Source organism: Centroberyx affinis, unplaced genomic scaffold, assembly GCF_046629955.1.
Source record: "Centroberyx affinis isolate AG114_WGS23_722 - 3 ecotype Tasmania unplaced genomic scaffold, CSIRO-AGI_Caff_v1 ptg005116l_1, whole genome shotgun sequence".
Classification (NCBI taxonomy): Eukaryota; Metazoa; Chordata; class Actinopteri; order Beryciformes; family Berycidae; genus Centroberyx; species Centroberyx affinis.
Window position 1 is genome coordinate 46782 of NW_027282535.1, and position 23848 is coordinate 70629.

At 40.0% G+C, this 23848-nt stretch overlaps 1 protein-coding gene across 1 annotated transcript in view; it reads left to right on the forward strand.

Annotated features, from left to right (window-relative positions):
* The window catches only part of nmbr (neuromedin B receptor), a 56912-nt gene extending 33672 nt beyond the window's left edge, over positions 1–23240 (forward strand). Inside the window, 2 exon segments of the mRNA XM_071546078.1 lie at positions 16780–17018; positions 23063–23240. Of these exon segments, the coding sequence (XP_071402179.1) occupies positions 16780–17018; positions 23063–23240 (417 nt within the window).
* The last annotated feature ends 608 nt before the right edge of the window (positions 23241–23848 follow it).

The following is a 23848-nucleotide window of genomic DNA, read 5'->3' on the forward strand; positions in this document are numbered from 1 at the left end:
TCTCCAACTCCCCCACGTCCCTCCCCGCCGGATGATACCGAAAATCCATTTTGAGTCTTGTTCTCGACAAACCCTTAAAAACAGATTGCATCAACCCTCCTGTGGGAAGTAATACGAGGGCTCAACAGGTCCCATCACTTCCCCACTCTCCTGCCAACTTGCATCTCCATCACCTGCTCACTCGCCCCTCCAGATATATCAAGTCCAGGGCGGTGGGGGTGTTTCAGCACAACTCTGATCCGCAGTGAAGTCCTGGTAAATAACTCCTTTTTTACTTACCACGACTTCACTGCGGATCAAAGTTGTGACTATGACTTCCAGTCCCTTAAGGCAAGCAAAGAAATCACTTATATTTTTAGAAGAGCGCCTTTTATTTTCCTTTAAGCTGCACTGGGATTTCTACGCATTACACTTATCAGCGTGAATCACAATTTGGGGCTGTAACAAAGAAGAGTGTCCCATCTAATTAAGATGCTGTAGATATGCCCAATTTGCCAAAATCAAATTATCCACACACACAAAGTGACGAATCGAAACTTGAGAATGAAATCTAATGAAATCTATGAGCGGACTCAAGTCTTTTCCTCTCTCGTCTCTTTGGTTTCCTTTGGTGTAAAGCATCCCAGACCGGTGGGATTAAACATGAGCGAGCTGTGTGCAGTTTACTGACATCAAGCTACATGATTTCTGCAGCAAGTCCTCCAACCCATACGACCACATAGGTTGTTTGTTCCTATCCTCTAATACGACCCACAGGAGCGTTTCCAATGTGATCTCACAAAAATACATGAAATGAACACGACGAATTACGTCCCAAAGGTTGGTTAATGGTCAAATTTAGGCAATTAAAAGCACTTTGGTTAAATTTAAGCAAGTAAAACAATTTTGGTTAAGGTTAGGGTTAAAGTTATGGTAAAGTTTAGGCAAATAGAACAACTTGGGTTATGGTTATGGTTAGGCAACTAAAACAACTAACCCATAAAAAAAAATGTGACTCATGGTTGTATGTCCTTTGGAAATGCTGGGAATCAAACCCTGGTCGCCAACATCAAAGGCAAACGTATACACCCATCCACCATCCCCGACCACAACACCCTGACTTTCCACCGTGATATTTCAATGTTGAGAGAGAAACTTGACGTGACGTCACGTGACGTGGACGCAGACCAACGTAGCACATTGTTGTTATTTACACGACCGCTAGAGGTCGCTTAACTTTAAAACGTAACTATAGGTCGTAATAAGCTGCTTGTACAAACGGACCTATGGGGTCATTTTTTGGGGGAGGACAGTCTCGATTTCTGGCTATTGAAGTCCTTTTAAAGTTCAAACAGTTACCTCTCGCTGCCATTTGGGGCCGCCAATGTGCAAAATTGCCCAGTGCAGCTTTAAAAATATATAAATAAAACTTTCACCAGAGTGAGGAAGTTATCACCGATAGCTGTGGTGCTCTGGGAGTGAAGCTTTCTGTCATAAAAATAATTATGAGCAGCTTTATATCTCTGTGGATTCAAGTGCCCTTACAAAGCCAAATCCTCTCAAACCCCACTGGGTCCTTCAGTGACAGATGATACTGAAAATCAATTTTGAGTCTTGCTCTCTACAGAGCCTTAAAAACAGATGGCATCGGATTTCCTGTGGGATGTAACGAAAATAAAGTTGAAAAAAATTTTCTGCACTTTTCAGCATTTTCAGAACTTTGAGTCCCTCAAGACAAGCAACCAGTCATATAAACAAAAGTCACTGATATTTTTAGAAGAGCATTAATTTAGGTTTTAATTTTACTTTACTAGGTGAGATTTTTATTACAATTATCAGTCTAAATCACAAACTGGGGCTTCAACAGAGTAGAGCGTCCCATCTCTAATTGAGACGCAGTGGATTCACCTTATTTGCCCCAAGAAGTTCTGGAGTCAGGTCCGGTCATTGGCAGGGCTGTAGTACTTTTGAGTCCTTTTGACGGTTTTGGTCTCGTCTCAGAGTCGTAGTTAATATGACTCGGTCTTGAATCGGTCTCGGAGAATTAACGTTACATAATATTGTTGTTTTTATAATTAGTCTTGAATTGGACTCGTAGTTTTGCGGTCTTGGTTTCAACTCGGTCTCGACCCCCCTCGGTCTTGGTCTTGAATCGGACTTGATTCACCTATGACTCGATCTGGACTTGGACTCGACCAAGGCGGTCTCGACTACAGCCCTAGTCACTGGTGAGAAATCTTCTCTGCCCACGAGAAGTGACAAAACAAATGATCCATAAGTGATGCTTAACTACTACTTAAGACATCGCACCAGAATTCCTCTTCTCTCACAGTTCCTCCACTTTTGGTTGGCTTTGGTTTGTTCTGAGGCCCCGCCCCCTCCCGCACCCACTCCACCCATCTACAAGTTGAATCTAATGGCAGAAGGTCTTTTATGGGCAGAAATATGTGTCACTAGAATCTGCACTCGATTGCTCTTCCTCAACGACCAGGATGTGTGTCTCAGTAAACTGAAATTGAATTGGAAGAACTGAATTTGAATTACGAGAAATTTATTTGAATTGTGAGAACTGAATACAGTTTCAGAGCAAGTTAATTCAATTTCATAATATTACATTCAGTTTCAAGTTTATTGGAATTCAGTTTCAAACTAATAAATTCAATTTCAAATTATGCTATTCAGATTCAGTTTTTCAATGCCAATATTCAAGTTAAACAATACAAATTCAAATTATGTGATTCAAATTCAGTTTTTTTATGCAATTATTCAAGTTGAGCAATTCAAATTCAAATATAAATAATTCAATTTCAATTTCTAGGGACACATATTTCTGCCCATAGTCTTTCCTGGTTTTGTGAGAGGAGAGGTAGCTATATGTAATGTTGTTTTCACTGTCATAACCAAACTATACCGTGATTCATTTTTAATCTTAGAGGGAAATATATCATTAGGTGATGCTAAGTGAAGTAACTACAACGGTCGGTGGCCATTTTTAGACAAAAGCAACGCATGCATGAGTTGCTTGAGCAGATTCCAAGGCTCCTCGACTCGCACGCACACACACACACACACACACACACACACACACACACACACACACAACACACCACCCCCACCTGCATTATTATACCTAATAGAGTAGAACATTGAAGTTAATAGAATAGGCACAAATAGCGAAAGTGGCTCACCCTGCATTTGAAATACAATAGAAATGCAAACTTAATGTATTCATTGAATGCAATGAGAGCGAGAGAGAGAGAGGGAGAGAGAGAGAGAGAGAGAGAGAGAGAGAGAGAGAGGTAGTGGTAGTGGGGGATGACTGAGAGATGAATAGTGTTGACAGAGAAAGAGAGCAGTGTGAGTCAGGAAGGCAGAGAGAGAGAGGGAGGGAGGGAGGGAGGGAGGGGAAGGGAGAGACAGGTAGAGAAAGCTGACAGGTATAAAGAGAGAGAGAGAGATGAAGGGGTGACAGATGAAGAAAAAGAGGCGAGTAGGGATTTTAGTGAGAGAGACAAAGACAGACGGAGAGAGAGAGGGGGAGGTGGTGAGGAGGGATGGCAGGGAAACGTATAGAACGGCATCAGAGAGAGAAAGAAAGAGAGAGAGAGAGACTTGGGTAGTGAAAAAGACGGAGATGAAAAAGCAGGGGATAAAGTGTAGCTGGATTTGTCAAGCGGCAGCAGCTTGTGAAAGGCAAACCAGCTTCCCTGTGAAGAAGACTCTGGTCATGAGTAAGCCTGTTGGGCAGTGATGAGCATGCAGCGCACACCGCCCCCCCGCCACAGCAACTTCAGCATTTCAATCACTTCATTTGCCAACTACAGTAAATGTATAGGCTTTGCACCAGAGATAGAGGGATGATAGATGATGATAGAGGATTAATAGCACTTCATCGTCGTGCCAATAACAACATTAAAGCTCACCCTCGAGTGTAATATTGCGATTATACAACAGTTACCAACAAAATCAAAGATATAATCAAAATGTATTCATATTGTGGGGCAATTCGTTCTCAAAATAAAAAACTTTTTGCTAGCGTTATCTCTGTTTCCCTGGAAATACATGGGGTCTGACTAATAACTGGAAAACAATCAGTCACGTCAGTAGACTCCTATGTAATGGAACCTAGTTTACTGCTCCAGCAAGTAGGCCGACCCTTAGTAACGACCTAGCAACAGAGACGATTTCTAGTCCCTGTTGAGTCAGCCAGCCAACTTGAGCTAATGCTTTCTAGAGATCGTGGGATTTCCCAAACTGAATAAATACCACACATATAACCACAAAACTTCCTTGCTAGCTCAATCTTGTTGTAACTAAGATATCTGCTGATGGAGGATGCCAGAGCATCTGGTAACATCAAGGCTGAACAGAGTTAGCGTAGCGTTATATTTAAATATATTGTATGATAATATGGCGGAGTAATACTTAGTGATGAGCACGGCTAGGTGTGCTGTCATGCTGATTTGATCACGTTCTAAATGTCTAATTGACCAATCAGATTGCTTGGTCGGAACTACCTGTTGTATAATCAATCAATCAATCAATCAATCAATCAATCAATCAATCAACCAATTTATTTAAGTGCAAAATCACCATGAAGCATGGTCCCAATACACTTTACAATTAAAAGAATACATAGGACAAAATATACAGCAAGCAAATAAAATAGTTAAAATAAAACAACCACATTGAAAACATCCACGTTAAAAGGATGTTTGAAAAGGTGATGGACCCGACTAAGTTGTAATTCTAGGGTAGTTGATTAGAAGGAATACGTTATCAGTAGGTGTGGTAGACCAATCAAATCACCTCTTTTCCTCCTCTTTAAAAGCAGTGCGCTCTGCGGCACGGTGATTGGATAATTTCGTGATGAGGAGAAAAGTCCGGGGCGGATCCACCACACAAGTTTGTCCTAAAGCGCATTGTATACTTTAATGAAAATAGCATCTCTGCACGTAAACTGGTGCTATCTGACACGTATTTGGGGTTGAAAAGAGTCTCAATGAAGGGTATAGAGTCTAGGCAGAGTTGCACACTCTGATTGGTTGATCATAGGGGCGATCATCCAACTCTTCACTCTTTGTCATCACATCTGCTTTGTGTTCCTCTCTTCTTCTATGTTTCGTTTTGGTGCGATATGACTTTTTTTTAAAACACTGCCACCCTGTGTACGGGATTTCAACGACATGCTACATGCACATCAACACAGAAATATAAAAACTTAAAATGTCAGTGCCGCCACGATCTTTACAGCCGCGCTTTACATTACGCTTACGTTACATTTGACTATAAAATGCATTTAAGAGGAAACTGATGTTCTTGTGCAGGATGTGCAGAATCGCCACAAGTAAATATACAGCACCTTAAATAAGCCGCTGAGGGCAGATGATGTTAAACTAGCTTGGGAGGAGATTTGGTTAACATGTTCCTCTGGTCCTAGGAGAAACGTTGCCCAATGTAGGAAACGGTTCAATGATATCGGTCGAAGAGCCAAACAGAAGTCTGCAGCAAACTGCAGGGCCAGCAGCCAGTCTTGACATCTATAGAGGACGGCTCTGCCTCCACAATCTCTTGGCACATACTGACAGCTCCATGTTGGATGGCAACATTCACTCCACAGCCACATACTGCATGTATAGAGTTAGAATGAAAAATACTGTCTTATTTTTTCTTGCTTGAGGGATTTATATCAAACATATCATCCACAAAAATGGCTGGTAAGCCTTTGGATAGGATCTGTTTATGTGCGCATCACTTGTTAAAGCCAAGTAATCTCTGACACCAAAACTGTGCTTAGCTCTTATTCCCTTTCCTAGCTCCTCTCTATCATACATCATCATTCTAGGGTCAGCATAGTATTTTGTCAAGGCACTGTGGCTCTGACTGTTGACCTCCTTACTAATGACTGTGTTAATGTTGGTGATCTGGGAATTGAAGCGTATTCTACTATCGTAGTCATGGGAAGTCACACTGGAAGTGTAATGTTGTGATATAAGACAGTAGACTATACATATAAATCTACATATAGACAGTAGACTATACATATAAATCTACATATAGACATTAGACTATACATATAAATCTACATATAGACAGTAGACTATACAAAATTTACATATAGACAGTAGATTATATATATTCATCTACATATAGACATTAGACTATACATATAAATCTACATATAGACAGTAGACTATATATATTCATCTACATATAGACAGTAGATTATACATATAAATCTACATATAAACAGTAGACTATACATATAAATCTACATATAGACAGTAGACTATATATATTATTCTACATATAAACAGTAGACTATACATATTAATCTACATATAGACAGTAGACTATACATATCAATCTACATAGACAGTAGACTATACATATTAATCTACATATAGACATTAGACTATACATATTAATCTACATATAGACATTAGACTATACATATTAATCTACATATAGACAGTAGACTATACATATAAATCTACATATAGACAGTAGATTATACATATTAATGTCCATATAGACAGTAGACTCTATATTAATCTACATACACTCAGCATTCTGTATACATTCATCAACAGCTACAATAACAACAAAAGCAATAACAACGGCAACAATATCAAGATCAGTGACAAAAGCATCAAAAGCAACAAAAACCGTTTGCAGCAGCAGCAGCAATAACAACGATGGCAATTTAGCCCAGACAATTCTGTTTTCCCAGCGTTTGATATGAAAAAGAATGACAGAGTTCATGTTTATTCATGAAACTGTGTCAGAAGACAGACCAGGAATACCCTTCAGCCACACTGTTGTACAGAAAGTGTGTGTGTGTGCGAGTGAGTGAGTGCGTAAGTGAGTGTGTGTGTGTGTGTGTGTGTGTGTGTGTGTGTGTGTGTGTGTGTGTGTCTTGAATTGCGTGAGCTGTGGATAAGACAGAGTGTATTACAGTATCCGTGACATCTTTCATATCCACGTCTCGTTTTGTGGCTGAGATCAGGCAGTTTTTCATTTCCCCTTCAGTTTATTGCAAGCCACACTCAATTACTATTGATATGTGGATTTGTGTGTGTGTTAATTCCTATGGTCACAAAATAACAATACACTTTATTTATACAGCACTTTTCAAATCAAAGATACAAAGCGCTTCACAGCCAATAAAAATGAAAACCAAAACGATGACTAAGCTAAAAAAAAAGAACAGTAAAAATAGTCCAGGCATACAGATAAAACAAGGAATAAATAAAAACAGAGGAAGGATAAATATGACTAAAAGCCAAAGGTCACAGAAAGGCTTTAGGAAAAAAATAAGTTTTAAGAAGTGATTTAAAAGATGAGGAAGGCCTGGACACAGGAGCAGTCATGAGGTTCCTGCCTCAGGAGTTTAGAAAGAGAACTTGGGGTCAGACAATGCAAAACCTAAGTACACAATCTGTTATCTAAAGAAAACATCAACCTTCTGAAAGGCAAGGTGGCTTTCATTTGTTTGGGTTCCACTGATTAAGTGGTGAGATCACAGAGCCTTAAAGGTATAATATGTAACATTTCCGCATTAAAATATCTAAAAACGACTAGACCTGTGTTATATATTTTTTTGAGTTGTGTACTTACATTATCCCAAATGTTTCCAACAATGTTCAAACCCAGAGAAATCCGTAATTTTATTCATTTTATTCGCCTGTCATGGCGTCATATCCCCTTTACCCCCTAACTTCCTGTCATGGCGTCATATCCCCTTTACCCCCTAACTTCCTGTCATGGCGTCATATCCCCTTTACCCCCTAACTTCCGGGGAAACACAGGAAACACCAGATGATCCGTCAGAGAGTGAGGAAGGAAGTCGTCCAGCTAGCTAGCTAGCCGCTCTAGCCGCTCTTTTGTTTTTTTCATTCTATTGTTTTTATCGCTCGCTCGTGGTGGATCACGATTATTCATTCCCGTTTGCTGCGTTCTGTCGCCGAAGCTGTCCCCGTAAAAAAACTCCCATGATCCCATGCTACTTCACGACCTCATCAAACTACATCTTTTGTTATTGTTTTGATTGGGAGATCCGTAGCAGCAGAAATGACATACTGTATGTTTAACTGATCCTGTCTGCTCTCAAAATAAACAGCAGACCGCGCTCACAAGTGCTTTCAATTCAAGTCTTTGGTATGATAGTGAAAGGTAAGCTTACAATTAGAGGTGAAGAATTAATACAAAAAAAAAATGAAATTGCAATATGAACTTCTGCAATTTCCAAATTGCAGAAGCTGTAGTTAATTGCTTAATAGAGAGAGAGACAGGTGTCCAAACTGGATTTGTGAACAAAGAGTTTTAGAGCTGCTGGTAATCTTGAATCAAAACCTTTCATCAGACTCAAAATACAAACAATCAATTTTTTTTTTTTTACAAAATCACTTTTCTTTAAACAATTTTAAAGTTCTAAAAAGTTATAATAAGAAAAACTTGTGATTATCTGAATTGAAATATTCTGTCAAATATTCTGTTTAATTAAGTTATTAATTACTTGCAATTAGATTTTTTGTCAAATAGTCTTTCAGCCCTACTTACAGTTAAAGAGAAACTGATCCCCAAACCCAAATATTTGGTGAAGCCTGACATCTAATGGTGAAAAGTAGGGTACTGCACTGGCAATCTGCTATTGGCTGGTCTTTGTGCCAGGTAAAAACAAAAAATGTTACCATTTGAAGGAAAAATGAAAGTAGCAATATTGAGAAAGTAACTAATAACTGATTACATACATTGAAAAATGCGTTAAGTGAATCGTTACCACAAAAAAGACATCACTATGTTTCACATATTTGTACTATACAAACTTATTATCATGTCTATTTCTTCTGATTTTTCCCTCATTTTTGCTTTTTTCTTGAGAAATACAGAATTGTTTTCAGCCTCTGGGCCTTCTCTAAATAATAATCAAATGAAACAACCTGGAAAAGGAAAATCATTGCATATGCAGCCTGTGGCGAGGGGCCATCACTTCGCTTTAAAGGAGTCACAAACACAAAAGGTTGAGAACAACTGCTTCAAAAAACCCTTTAAGATTTAATGAAAGGTTCCAATTACGTAAGCATTATTGCAGGAACCTTTTAAGAAAAACACTGGATGCTTTATTCTGATTTGCCAGTTTATTTTTCATTTCAACAAGTCATAGGCTTCTTAGTCTTCTTTCTTTATACAGAACCACTATCCTAACCAGAGAACCCTTGCAGAACCCTTCTTTTTCTGTGTGTTGGCTACTGTGGAGAGATGATTTTTTTGTGTGTGTGTGTGTGTGTGTGTGTGTGTGTGTCTGTGTGTGTGTGTGTGTCTGCTGGCAAAGGCATGGCGTCACACAAATTAAAACATCACAGCAAACACCTCATTATTCCAGACATGATTATATCTCCTCTGACCCCGTTTTACCTTCCTGGGTGCAGGGTCTCCTGCCGACTCAGCTCACATTATAAATGACATTAAACTCTATGTCTGAAATGGTCGATAAGCAAGGCTACCCGACGCTGTCCAGTTTGAGTTTGAGTGGAGCGGTTGCTTTTTTCATCATGCTGTGATCACCCTGAATGTGTATCACATTTATGTTGCTGCAAAAGTCTGTGCAGAAAAACCCGAGGCTCAAATACGCTGAGATTAAACCGATCAGATGTGGTTATCAATTACAGCATTACAGCATACATTTTCAGTGCAGCTTTGATTTACCAATGAAATGAACACAGTAGCAAAAACAATGGGGCAAAACAACATCGGGTTTAGTTCACGCATGCATTATGAACGCACAGGCAGAATAAATCGCAACACAGTGTGATGCATTACAAACAGATTCTCTTCAACTTCTACTGGTGAGAAACGTATTTGACAAGTACAATGTGATCCTATATCGATCTCCATAGGGAAATCCTCTTTTCCTGGAGCTGGTAGGGATTCAGTGCCTTGCTCATGGACACTTCAGCAGGGCGGATGCGTGCATAAATGGGGTTGAAACCCGGGTCTTCCAGTTAGAAATAGGTCTAAGCACTAAGCCGAATTTATCCTTTAAGTGTGATGGAGAGGTTAAAGTTTCGGATGCTAAAATGTTGCTCATCTCTGTTTGGATTATTGCTGCCCTAGGCAATGACTTTGAACAGTGTGTGTGTATGTGTGTGTGTGTGTGTGTGTGTGTGTGTGCGTGCACGCTGTTGGCATCGCTTGGCTTCCACTGGCAGGTGACTCACAGGTTAAAACATCACAGCAACCCTCTTATAATAATCAAGTCTATCTGTTCTGACTCCTTCCTGGGGTTTGGGCTTGGTGACACTGGGCTACAGCGTCTCCATCTGCCTCTAGTATAAACTGTATTATATATTATACAGCAGCTAGTTTGAACCGAGACATCTCATTGGTCAAAGATGCGTTACATTCTGCTAATAATTGATATATGGTTTCTATTTCATCTCTTGTGGAAACCAATCTTTGTTGTTTTCTCATGTTTTCTATTTATGTATTTTTTCATTGTTATGATGTTATGAAGTCCGATATCGATACTGATAAAAAAATCTTTGTATTGAAGCTGCTGATAGCCGATATTTTGTGACAATATTCAACATCTTTACATATTCTTTACAAGTTTCCCACCAGAGTTTTCTTCTTGTCAGGGTGGAAAAACGGCATTTAGACCATCATGGGACACTAAAACTCTCCACTGAAACTAATGAAATTCTTTTAGTATTGCCAGCTCTTTAAGGCAGAGTGACCCACCACACCTATTCAATGGTAAGGGGAAACTCTGGGATACATTACTGCCTTTAAATGAAGAATTAATTTACTGGAACATGAAACAATTAAATGAATAAAATGTGCAAAGAAATTAGAATTAGGACGATAACAGGCTGATATCGGCTTCATATAGCGGCCTAACTTTTATTCTTATGTCCAGTATATATTACTTTAAAGAAAACCTTTCAATCAGTAGACAGGCTTTGATCTCCATTTTTCAAAAGCTGGCAGTGCCTCGTGTCTGTTACATCATTGCATCTATAATATGTATTGGTATAATGCAAACTTGGCTCATATAGTAAATATTACATCACAGTCTGAAATGGTAAATAAACAAGGCGACCTACCGACCGCCGCTGCTGCTGTTATTGAGATGCAAATGGAAAAAAAAACTAAAGTGGATGCTTGTTTTTGTGTGTGTATTTTTGCTTACAGGGTAATGGTAATTGTCTCTTTCTCTGTGACAAAACACACTCACACACACACCCTTAGTAACGCAATACATATTTCCCCCCTCTTTGTCTCTGTGAGAGAAACACACAGCCGTACAAAACACACATCATCCTCAGTAACACAACACTGATTTTCTTCCTCTTAGAACACACACACACATACACACACACACACACACACACAAACAAACAAACCCTCCCACCCACTACCATGCTTACACTTTTATTATTAAATGCATCAGAGCTATTTTATTTTCATGTATTTCCCCTCACTTGTTATCTCAGCTTTTCAGTGTTTTTCAGCATTCTCCCTCTTGCTAAGCTGATGCTTTTATATATTATGTTTTTCCCTATATTTGTCTGTATATTTGTCTGTTTTTAATCATGTCTGCCATTCTTATTCATATAAATTGAAGATTGTCTTATTGTCTAGAACAGTGGTTCTCAACGTGGGGTCCGGGGACCACCAGGGGTCCTTGAGGGGGTTCCAAGGGGTCCACAGCAAATTGTTGAGTCATCAAACTTCACCATTATTTCTGAATGACTGTTTTGATCAGTTTCTGTTATCTCTCTACCTACAATACCGACAGTCATGGAATTCTGGACAAAATCATATCTAAGAATAAAAATATTCTCAGATCTGGGTCTGAGAGACAAAATCTCATCAAATGAGGGTCTGTGGCTCTAATGTGGACTAAATTTGGGGTCCATGATATGAAAAAGGTTGAGAATCACTGGTCTAGAAGAAGGTAATTGTTTGGAAAAATCAGGTTTTGCTCTCTTTTCAGTCATCGGAAGTTACAAGGAATGGACTGGTAACTAGTTGGTTGAGATGTTAAGAGTCCAGGTTGTATAATGTTGAAAGAATTATGTGATAAATGCAGGATAAATGGGGACTTTTAGAACTGCTTACCACTGTATTTTATCTACAAAGCTGACAGGATACTGTGCGTACAAATGAGCCAAGTAAAGTTTGGCTCAGGATTTTTTTTTTTTTTTTCAGTAGTTTGGTGCGTAATAGAAATATGACGAGCTGCACTGCGGTCAGCTCAAATGTCGATCTGCCTCTAATTGGAGTTGGCAGCCCACAACTCCCAGGTGGCTTTTCACGCTTCCTCCTGGATGACAAAGGCAGCGGCGTGTGTCGGGGTTTAGCGGCTCTGCTGGGGAACACCGGGAAGATTTATGATCCAAGAGTTGGAGAGGAACTCTATTAGAGAGAGAGAGACGCAGACACCTGTGCGCACGTACACACACACACATAAGCTGCGCGCATGAATGGAAGCAGCTACAGACAAGCGTGCATGTATGCAAATTTAAGTAAGTGAAGTTTATTTATATCGCACCTCTCACAGAGCAAAGTCACAAAGTGCTTCACAAGAGGAAAAGAGTTAAAATAAGACCAGAAAACAGTAAAAAACAAGAAGACATAAAAACAATAAGACACAGAATTACAGACACAGAAACTAAACAACTACACACACACACACACACACACACACACACACACACACACACACACACATAGAGATGCATGCACGCACATACACATGCAATCAAGAAAGTACATACATACCTCTGGAAATGCATGCACACACAGGCATTTGCTACATGCATGCAAGCAAACTCACAGACACACAGACACACACACATACACACACACACATATAGAGTTATAGCCATAATCCACCCATCCAGATGAGTTGTGAGCTGGAGCTGCAGGTGCCTAAGAGGATCTTGGGAGTAACGCCAAACCCGGCCCGACCGCTGGCAGCAAATCAGAGCAAACACAAATCAGCAGCACCCAGCCTGCAGCGGAGATGATCCCCGTTCTGTAATCAGGAAAGTTTTGCTGTTGGTCGAGTTTATTTTTATGCACGCGCCGTGGTCTTTAAGAGCCAGCTCCAGGTCAGTCAAGGTGAGACACTTGTCTCCTGACTGCTGTCAAACCTAGGGTGACCACATTTTCAAACCCCCAAACCGGGACCTTTAAGTGTCCCGCACGTTCATGCACGCGTACGTGTATGCGCTTATGCATGCACCATAGGTGTTTTCATCAGGTTGGGGGACAATTATTTCAACACCATGGACAGCGCCTCAGCAAACCAAAAATGTTTTGTTTTGTCTCCAAAAATCCACCAAAACATAGTTTATGTGGTGCATTGTTTATGTTTTTTGATTGGGTTAGGTAATAATGAGCGGGACAGAACATGATAAACGTCTATGTAAGCGCTGAAAACAAGTATAATACTATTATTATTATTTTAATTGTGGTGAAAACCGGGACAATTTGGTAGTGAATGTTGAAAACCGGGACATTTTAGTGTTTTACAGATATTTGTCGGGACTCGGGACACCCATCTTGAAACCGGGACAATCCCGGACAACCCGGGACGTCTGGTCACCGTAGTCAAACCTAATCTAATTGAGAAAGTCTTATTGTGAAACATTAGCTAGAAATCGTCCCCTCTAATCTGTATTAGATGACGTCACGTGAAGAGAGAACTTATGCTGTGTTTCAGAGATGTGGGAAAGTTGGAGATTCTGACGTCCTACAAGGGAAAATGCAATGGAACGGCCCTCCAAGTCAGAATACCAAGTAGAAACCTTAAGCAAGACTTTGTCAGCTCCAAGGTTTCTGAGCTGCAGACGTCAGCTCAACATGGCGGCAAACACTGTAGACGCTACACAGCATTACTTTAAACATCCTCAAAATACACTAGTTTGATTTTCAGCATTGCATGACCATGAATCTATCAAAACATGTAAAGCTGCACATGTAGTTGCTAACATTCTACGCGAATTATCTAGCTAATGTTGTCAAACATCATTGACATACGTATTTTAGGGGAACAAACAGTATTTTACGCAGACATCCATGTTTCTTCCCTGTTTTTTTTTTCCTGAGCCGGACAACTGGAATGCACAGAGGTTGTATTTACGACCTGCCAGCTGGGAATTTCCAACTTTCCGACGTCTCTGGAACGCAGCATTAGGCTACTTCTGAGTTCTTCGTCTATTTGTTCACATGGATTGCTGCCATACAGTGATGTATGGTGATATATATATAGTTAAATCTTTTTTATGACTGTATGACAGCACATACTCTGTTATCTTACAATAAATCACATTGTAGAATAAACTGCACTTCTGTGTATGGAATGTGCTATAAGCTATGTTTGCTAATTGTTTAGTTTCCAAAGTTAGCTAGCAAGCCAGGTAGCCTAACAATAGCCTACTGCATTCTTAATAAAAGAGATGAAGGCAGCTCATCACATTCAAATTGATAACTAATTATATTATGTCAACAACATGAATGCATCATGGGAATGTCCAGTTTTTGTATTTATTCTTCTCTTTCTTTTTTTCTCTCGAGCCCCTTTGGATTTTTTTTTATCTCACCCACACAGGCTGCATTCTTTTATTTTGTCTTTCCCAGTGTTTTTATCATTTGTGCAAATACACTAAAACAGTGATTCTCAACCTTTTTCATATCATGGACCCCTAATTTAGTCCACATTAGGGCCACAGACCCCCATTTGATGAGATTTTGTCTCTCGGACCCAAATCTGAGAATATTTTTAATATTGTCAGATATGATTTTGTCCATAATTCCATGACTATCTGTACTGTAGGTAGAGAGATAACAGAGAAACTATGATCAGAATAGTCTTTTCTTCTACATTCTCTAATTGTGACTTGTAAATGAAATGTAAATGAAATAATGGTGAAATTTAACACTTCATCAATTTGCTGGGGACCCCCTGAAGCACCCCCTGGTGGTCCCCGGACCCCACGTTGAGAACCACTGCACTAAATCTATAATGTACCTTACAAGCGTGTGAAACTCAATTCAAGTACATAATTTATTCGCCGCCCTCCTGACAAGCCCCTCTGTGAGCGACGGCCCGGAGCGAGACTCGATACTGAGAACTCTCCTTCAGCTTAGCCCGCCGCCGGCTCGTAAATCCGAAGGTTAGACGGTCTGATGTGTGTTTGACTTTTTCATAAGGTCTTAGGTACACAGAGAAGCACTTCGGAAAACATTGTTGACATTTTTATGTGCGTGTTTGTGTGTGTAGGGTTCAGGGTTTTATGTGAAGAGAGGGACGACCTACATGAGGACTGACACGGCCGACCTTTTGCACACGCCTCTTACCATCTCTCTCTAAGTACCAGGGTCACCAGGTCAAATTGTTTCTACTGTACACAAAATGCACTCTATATATATATATATATATATATATACATGACTCCCATACTCTGTCCACTCTCTTCACCCATCCATCCATCCATCTCTATTTTTGTCTCTCTCCATTTCATCATATGCCATTTGGAGGATGCTTTTTTGTGCATGGGAGTCAAATTGGTTCGATGCCTGAATGGGAATCAAACCCATAACCTCTGTTAGTTAGATCAATATGACACATCGATTGATTGATTGATTTTTTCTACGTTTTTTTTTTTTTTTTTTATTATTATTATTTTATGTTATGATGTTTTGTTGTTATTGGATTGTATCAGGGCGTCATTGTAGAAGATGGCATCTGCTCTCAACTGACCACCCTGAATAAATAAAAATAAATAAAAATAAATATATTGGGCAGATATTGATCTTTCATTAAATCCCAGATATCAACAAGTAAATGCCATCCGCCTTTGATATTATGGAGGTTCCTCCCTGACCACAGCTATGTAAAAACAGTTTACAAAATCTGAAATTTTCTCTTTTTTTTTTTGAACATTTTATTTATTTATTTATTCAATTGTTCAAAAATATATTTTGTAAATTAATTCTTCATGTAAAGGCAGTAAAGTATTCCAGAGTTTCCCCTACCATTGAACAGGTGTCACCCTGCCTTTAAGAACTGCTCACCCTTAAAACAAATTTGTTTCAATGGAGAGTTTTAGTGTCCCATCATGGTCTAATTGTTGATTCAGAGGTTTTTCCACCCAGACAAGAAAAGAAAATCTGGAGGGAAATACGGAATACATGTAAATTATCGGCATGAAAATGGTCAAATTTAAGGATATTGACTATCGGCACAAAATAATGGCTAACAGCAGCTTCAAACCAAAAATATCAGTCTCTCTCTCTCTCTCTCTCTCTCCCTCTTTCTCTCTATCTCTCTCTCTCTCTCTGTCTCTCCCCCTCTCTCTCTCTCTCACTCTCTCTCTCTCTCTCACTGTCCCTCTATGGAAAATCGATTGATCCGGGCGCCCCGTGTGGTGGTCACGGACCTATTTGCCAATTTAAAAGTGATTCTGACTCTTCTTACTCGTTTTACGCTCTTTCTTTTTCTTCTCTCCACTCTGCACCCTTCAACCCTCCTCCACCCTCCTAGATAATCAGAATAATAATGTGAAGTTTATTGATCCCCCCCCGTAGGGAAATTCTCTTTTTTCTCTTGCCTCCTCCTGGGATGTAAGAGGTCAGGGTCTTGACCAAGGACACTTTCAGCGAGGCGGGGGGGTTTGAATCCAGCTCCTCCGGTTGAAGGACGGCCCATGAAGTCTGGCTGAGATCGTGCTGCAGCTGTTCGTGGTTCTGATCATCCCTCTTTGTGTATTTCCCCCCCCCACCCAGATGGAGACGAGGAAGCGCCTGGCCAAGATCGTGCTGGTGTTCGTGGGCCTGTTCGCCCTGTGCTGGTTCCCCAACCACGTGCTCTACATGTACCGCTCCTTCCACTACCACCAGATGGATCTGTCTCTGGCCCACCTCGTCATCACCCTGCTGGCCAGAGTCCTCAGCTTCTCCTCCTCCTGCGTCAACCCCTTCGCCCTCTACCTGCTCAGCGAGAGTTTCCGCAGGCACTTCAACAGGTCTGGTCCTTTAAAGTGATGATGAACTTTTGGTAGTATCTTGGGTTGTGTCTCTTCCTCCATAATAAAACCCCCAAAATCAGTGATTCTGTGATCTGTTGCTCCGGTAGAGCAACACGGTCTCGCGGCAGTTCGTGAAATAGTCACGAAAATTGAATCTATTGATTTGTGTACATGGACACGATTGTGCCATTTTTTTCGTGAAATGCACACAACCTAAAAAACATGCCTCCACCACGACCTGAATTACGTTCCTCCACCACGAATTTGAAAACGTAAGTTTTGGCAAATAAAACTACTTGTGTGACGGTTATGGTTAGGCAACTAAAACAACTTGGTTAAGGTTAGAGAAATGGTTTGATCATGGTTAAATAAGAAAAATGTTCGTTGAAAATTTAAATGTGGCTTACGGTTGAAATGTACTTCGAACCCCGGTCGTTGGCATCGAAGGCAAACGTATTCGCCCATCCGCCACCCCGACCACAATGCCCTGACTGGCCACCATTTTATTTCAATGTCACACTACTTCCTGAGTCCCGACTGACAGAAAAAAAAAGTGTTGCAGGCACAAAAGATACTTCCAATTGAAATATTTTGAAAAAAGTTTGAGTGTCACAAAAAAAAAGGAAAAATCGTGTCCATGTACACAAATCAATAGATTAAATTCCGTGACTCTTTCACAAACTGGAGAATTGTGTTTTTTTTCTCTCTCCATTCACTGCCATTGTATGGAGGAACAGCCTGAAAATCACACTTCCAGCACATAAAGGAACCCAAACAAAGCAGATTCTGGCAATATATAAATAAACTAGTCATGCTGCTGAATTGTTTTTGAAGTTAATGAATTGTTTTCTTTATGTTTATTAAACGTTTCAGTTTCAGTTTCAACACTGAAATCCGATCAGAGAAAACAGATGGAAACAGATGGAACAAAGCAAATAGTACGTTTATCAGTAATTGTAAATAGGCGAAAAAAGGTGCGAGACAGGACTTTGACAAAGCAGATTCTGCCAATATAACGAGTCTCTCACTTTATTTTTAGCCTATTTTTTTTTCACAATAGAGACGAGTAAGCTAGCTAATACGCACAGAGATCAAATAGAAACATCTAGTGAAGATTAACCACTTTTAACAGTTGAAATTGCATGTATGTAAGTTTGCCAGCAAGGAAATATTATGCTGCAAATTCCAGCATGCAGTTTCACTCAGAGAAAAAGAGAAAATTGTGTTGTGGTGAGGACTAACAGCTCTTAGGCAGTGGTGGAAGAAATACTGAGATCTTTTACTTAAGTAAAAGTAGCAATACAATAATGTAAAGATACTCCATTACAAGTAAAAGGCATTCAAAATCTTACTTAAGTAAAATTACAGTAGTGGCAGCAAAATGTACTTAGAGTATCAAAGTAAACGTACTCATTATGCAAACTGTCCCCATTTAGAGAGTTATATTTTTCATAAATTATTGGAATATTAATACTGATTTATTGACATACATGTACATGTAAGCAGCATTTTAAAGTTGTCAACGTGAAGCTAATCTTAACAATTTAGCTATACTTTTGGGTAGTCTAATCTATAACAATGCTATTTTATAGTTATTTTATAAAGATGATCAAATGTTTTAAATATAAAATATTGATCTGAAAAGTAACTAGTAACTATAGCTGTGAAATAAATGTAATGGAGTAAAAAGTACAATATTTCCCTCTAAAATGTAGTAGAAAGTACAAAGTAGCATAAAATGGAAATACTCAAGTAAAGTACAAGTACCTCAAAATTGTACTTAAGTACAGTACTTGAGTAAATGCACTTAGTTACTTTCCACCACAGCTCTTAGGCTAGCATGAAACAGGCTGACCAGGTGAATCAAGGTGAAAGCTACGATCCCTTATTGATTTCATTGGTTCAATCCACTTCACTCCACTAAAGGAGAGATGTAGATGAAGGGAGGAGACAGATAAGGAAGGGATTGTTAAGCCTGCAGACAAGTGAAACCTGGATCGTGCCAAAATGTGACGCTACTCAATATTAGCAAGGTGTTGCCAATGTTTTGCACACTGTGTATAGACCATGGTAAAATACAACAGCAGACTAATCAAAACTTTCCAGAAGGCCGATCAATTGTAGAGCTCTGAGCACTCAAAAATAGATTTAGGAAACGACTCGGCGGTGAGTACTTCATTTTGCACAGTGAATGGACTCCATAACTTCAGCGCAAAATGAAGTAATCACGGCCTAGTCATTTTCTAAATCTCTTTTTGAGTGCTCCCACTTCGACTAAACATCCCGCGACTTTTCATTATTCCACCTTAGCAGGAAGGAAACCATCCTCAAAACTTCACGCTAAGTCTGGCACAATCACACTCCAAAAAAAAACAAAAAACAAAAAACAAAACGACAGGGACAGGCTTTGTGCTTTCACGAGCCAAGGACCACACCATCAATTGAATGCAAATGAGGATGTTTATTTAACAGATATGAATGATGATGGAGGATGGAGAGATTGTAGGCGAATCATCTGCGGTGTGGGGAGGAAGGTTTCGGCGACGGATCCGCCCTCGCTCCCGCGGGCATGGCAGCAGACCCCCAGGGGGCCCTGTAGTAGAGAGGAGGAGTGGAGAGAGAGGGGGAGAGAGAGGGAGAGACAGAGGGGAGGGAGGGTGGGGCAGGTAAACAAGAACGAACAGGTATGCTGGGCAGACCTGTCAACTCTCCCGTTTTTCCCGGGTTTCTCCTGTATTTTCACCCCCTCTCTCCCGCCGTGCTCCCGTTTGGTCATTTTTCCCCGTAAATCTCCCCGTATTTCCCTTTTTTATTTTTACAGATATACAGAATAGAATCCTAATTGGCCCAATCAAGTTGTTTCTCTTAGATCCATAGACTTATATGGATATATAATATTCCAGCAAAGCCCTGCTATACCCACACCAGTGCAGCAGGTTGCAGCATAAAAACAGCAAGCAGCATCCTTGTCCCATCTTCTTTTTGACAAGTCACGAGATGAGTTCATTCAGTCAGTGAACAGCATGAAAGATGGAGAACGAAATCAGTGATCAGACGCCAGCAAAAAAGCAAAATATCTATATAGATATTTAGACACTTGGGAGACTATTTTCCCATTCCTGACCAGAAGTATGTTGGGAAACAACCATGCGTTTTGCAAGGTTTGTAGGATGGAGTTTAGTTTTGGTCACGGAGGGAAAAACGATTTCAACCAGCATGCCAAGTCGGTGAAATATAAGCGCGCCCAAAACGCGCCCAACCCCTTTCATAATGTAAAAATTATGGTTGGGTGGAGATCCCGGAAAATCTCCTTTATTTTCAAAGCCCAATGTTGACAGGTATGATGCTGGGGAGGTATGTAAAGGGAAGCGACAGGAAGGGGAGTGACTGAGGTGTGGTCCTGCTCCCGAACCTCAGCTAATATAGCTCCAACTAATTTGGGTCAGATTTGCAGGCAAATCCTGACACTCCAAAAGCAGCAGAAAATAGATAGGAAAAATGAAATGTGCCTATGGGAAGCAATTAAAATGAGTATGTAGAATGCAGCACCAATCATAATTCACCAGACTTATGATTTATCTCTCATTATACAAAGGGTAATTTCAACTAAGGACTGTGATTGGTCAAAGCGTGATAATTCCCATAAAGTAACAATAAACAAGGCCATGCCATCTCTTGTTGTAACCAGGGACCTATAGTTAGCAATCTATATTTCACTTGTTTCATATTATTATGTATGTAAACTACTTTGGAGAAAACCTTTCATACATACACAGTACACATTTGTATAAAAGCCAGACTACTGGATCTAGGTGCTGTCATACTGCTGTACCCATAATCACAGTAAACAAAACCCTTTTGGGTTTTATTGCAATAACAACCTACACATAGCAGCTGTATGTTGACCTGCTCAGAGCTTCTGCAGGCATTTCAAAGCAGACTGAGTTCAAGTAAAGGACTTACTTTGCCTCCCATCCATTAGCCAGCTGTACTGTACTGTACTATATTGTGATGTATTGTATTCTTAATATTCTACTCCACTCTATTCTATTTAATTATGTTCTATTCTATGTAGTGTAGTATAGTGTTTATTTATTTTATGCTGCACAGTGTTTCTGCAGGTTTCAGAGAGCCAAATTTAAGACTTTTTCAATGCTACCTGTAATTGAATTTAAGAACAAAAAGCAACCCAAAACTGCCTATTTCAGATTGAACAAGCAAATGAAAGGTCTGGAACTATTAAATGGCCATTTAAGTAAAAAGACTCCAGGAAATTAATTGTTTACAGACATGATGTCCAATTCTGTTTATTAAAGCAGATGCCGTGAAAACAGGACATGTTTTGCATATTGTATGAAGGTTGTTCTGCTTTACAAACCTGTGTGCATTGAATTATTCTTAATCAAAAAGACTGTATTCATTATTCATAACAGTCATTACCTAGTGCAAAAACATGAAGGCCTCTAAACTCTGCATTTAAGACATTTTAATACTTTTTTAAGGCCTTATATTTCAAACTTTTTCAAGTTTTTCAAGGACCTGCAGATGCCCTGTCCACATTATCCTTTCCTACAGTGGTTGTCAACATGGGGTCCGGGGACCATCAGGGGTCCTTGAGGGGGTTCCAGGGGGTCCACAGCAAACTGATGAATTGTTACAGTTTTTTTTACAATTGGTTACAAACTTTTCTCAATACTGAGTCCACTTTTTCAAAACTCTTCACACTGTTGTCTGTACCAAGACGCAGCTTGGCACAACAGTTAATTTCACCCCCAAAATGCACCAAAACTACCAAAATCAAATAATTCTACCAAAACACCAGCAACACTTTGTCACTCATAACACAATTACCTAAAAACCACTAACAACAGGTAGCATTACAGTAGATGCGTCATTTTATGGCAATCTTTGATGTAGTAAATCATTTTGTGCTCTCTAGTTTTTTGTTGTGTGTATATATAGTTTTTGTTGTTATTGTTAATTGTATAAGAAATGTGTACATTGTCTTATTTTACAGTAAACAAAGTTCCCATTACAAAATGCAGTAAGAATGGTACCTCCTTATAGAATGTACTACAGGAACAAGTCATAGGAATGCAACAGGAAAACAGGAAAAGCTTCAATGTGTTTTTTGTTTTTTTTTGCCACAAAGTAATTCAAAAATTAACTAGAGTAAATGGAAGTTGCTGTGAGGAAAACAGAAGTCAATACTGTACTAGTTTGCTCATAAAACAAAACAAAACACATACAAATCTCCACACTCTCCTGCGTTTGGCCACATGTTTTCGTCCACATCACACCTGTACAGGTGGTAATGAGATGGGACTGAGATGGGAATCACCTGTGGTTGGTCTCATTTACATAATTTCAATCAATCATTTTTCACTATTTGTCTCCATAACCTTTTTTTTTAGGATTTTGAATGTATTTCAATGGAATGGGATGGCAAATTGCTGTCCACTTGAATGTACATTAGGTTTTGAACGTGTAAATTTTAGTTTTGAAAAGAGTATGTAGGCATTTGCAAAATGGTGGTTGACTTTGAGTGAGAAAAGAATTTAAGAATTTTGAAAGCTGTGGTCATTGAATGTCTTTTGTGTTAAGCCAGTGCATTTTGTGTTAAAACAAGGCAAGAGTCAGTCACAGTTTGGTCCGCATAGACTTCTGTTGTGCTAACAGTGTGAAGAGTTTTGAAAAAGTGAGTCACATGCATCGAGACATGCTTGTAACCAATTGTAAAAAACTGTAAAAAGCATTATTTAATTTACAAGCAGTTAACACAATTAGAAATGACTTTTGGTCATAGTTTCTCTGTTATCTCTCTACCTACAATAGTTATACGATAGTCATGGAATTCTGGATAAAGTCATATCTAATAATAAAAATATTCTCAGATTTGGGCCTGAGAGACAAAATCTCATCAAATGGGGGTCCGTGTCCCTAATGTGGACTAAATGAGGGGTCCTGGATATGAAAAATGTTGAGAATCACTGCTTTAGTATACTTAGACTTGACTCCTTGCCTTTCCTCCCCTCCCTCAGCCAGCTGTGGTGTGGTCGAGGTCCTCGCCCCGAGCGCCAGGCCAGCTACCTGCAGAGCACCTCCCACATCCGCCTCACCTCCATCAAGAAGACCGCGCCCGCCACCGCCGCCGCCGCCGCCGCCGTCATCATTCCCGCCGCCAACGGCAACTCCAACAGACAGGAAGTCGCTCTGTGAAATGAGACGCTGGGAGCCGGACACCGTGACTTTCAGCTTCACATCAACCCAGGAGTTCTGCGGAGACGGGACCTCCGCAGGTACGAGGCCAGGCGAGGTATTTTCATACAAACATCAAAGGAGTTTACATCGCACGGACTGGTGGAACAAACTCTGCACGCCTCGATCGTACCGGTCGACTGATTTGGTCGCTTCTTTCCAAGATGAGTCAATCATATGGATCCTCAACTTGGCCACCAAACAAAAAAAGTGCCTCTGGGAAGTACGAGGTCAAAGAGAAATCAGAGGGAACCGCAAAAACAACACCTTCCCGTCAAACTGGAAATGCATCACTTTTCTACAGCTGCAACACTCAAAATGGACCATTCATGCAAAAACGATTGGGAAAAATCAGACGACTCACAATCCCAAAGCATAAAGAAGCTGGAAGAAGTCCACTTTAAGGGGGGAGGCGGGGCTACATTGGTTAAGAAACCCGGAGTCCGACGCTGAGTGGATTGACAGCATGGTTGCCACACTCGCATGTCCGCTGTGAAAGCTTGTTTCTCTGTGCTACGCTGCTGGAACCTTTATCATCGACTGACATACAAAGCCATTTTCATCCATTT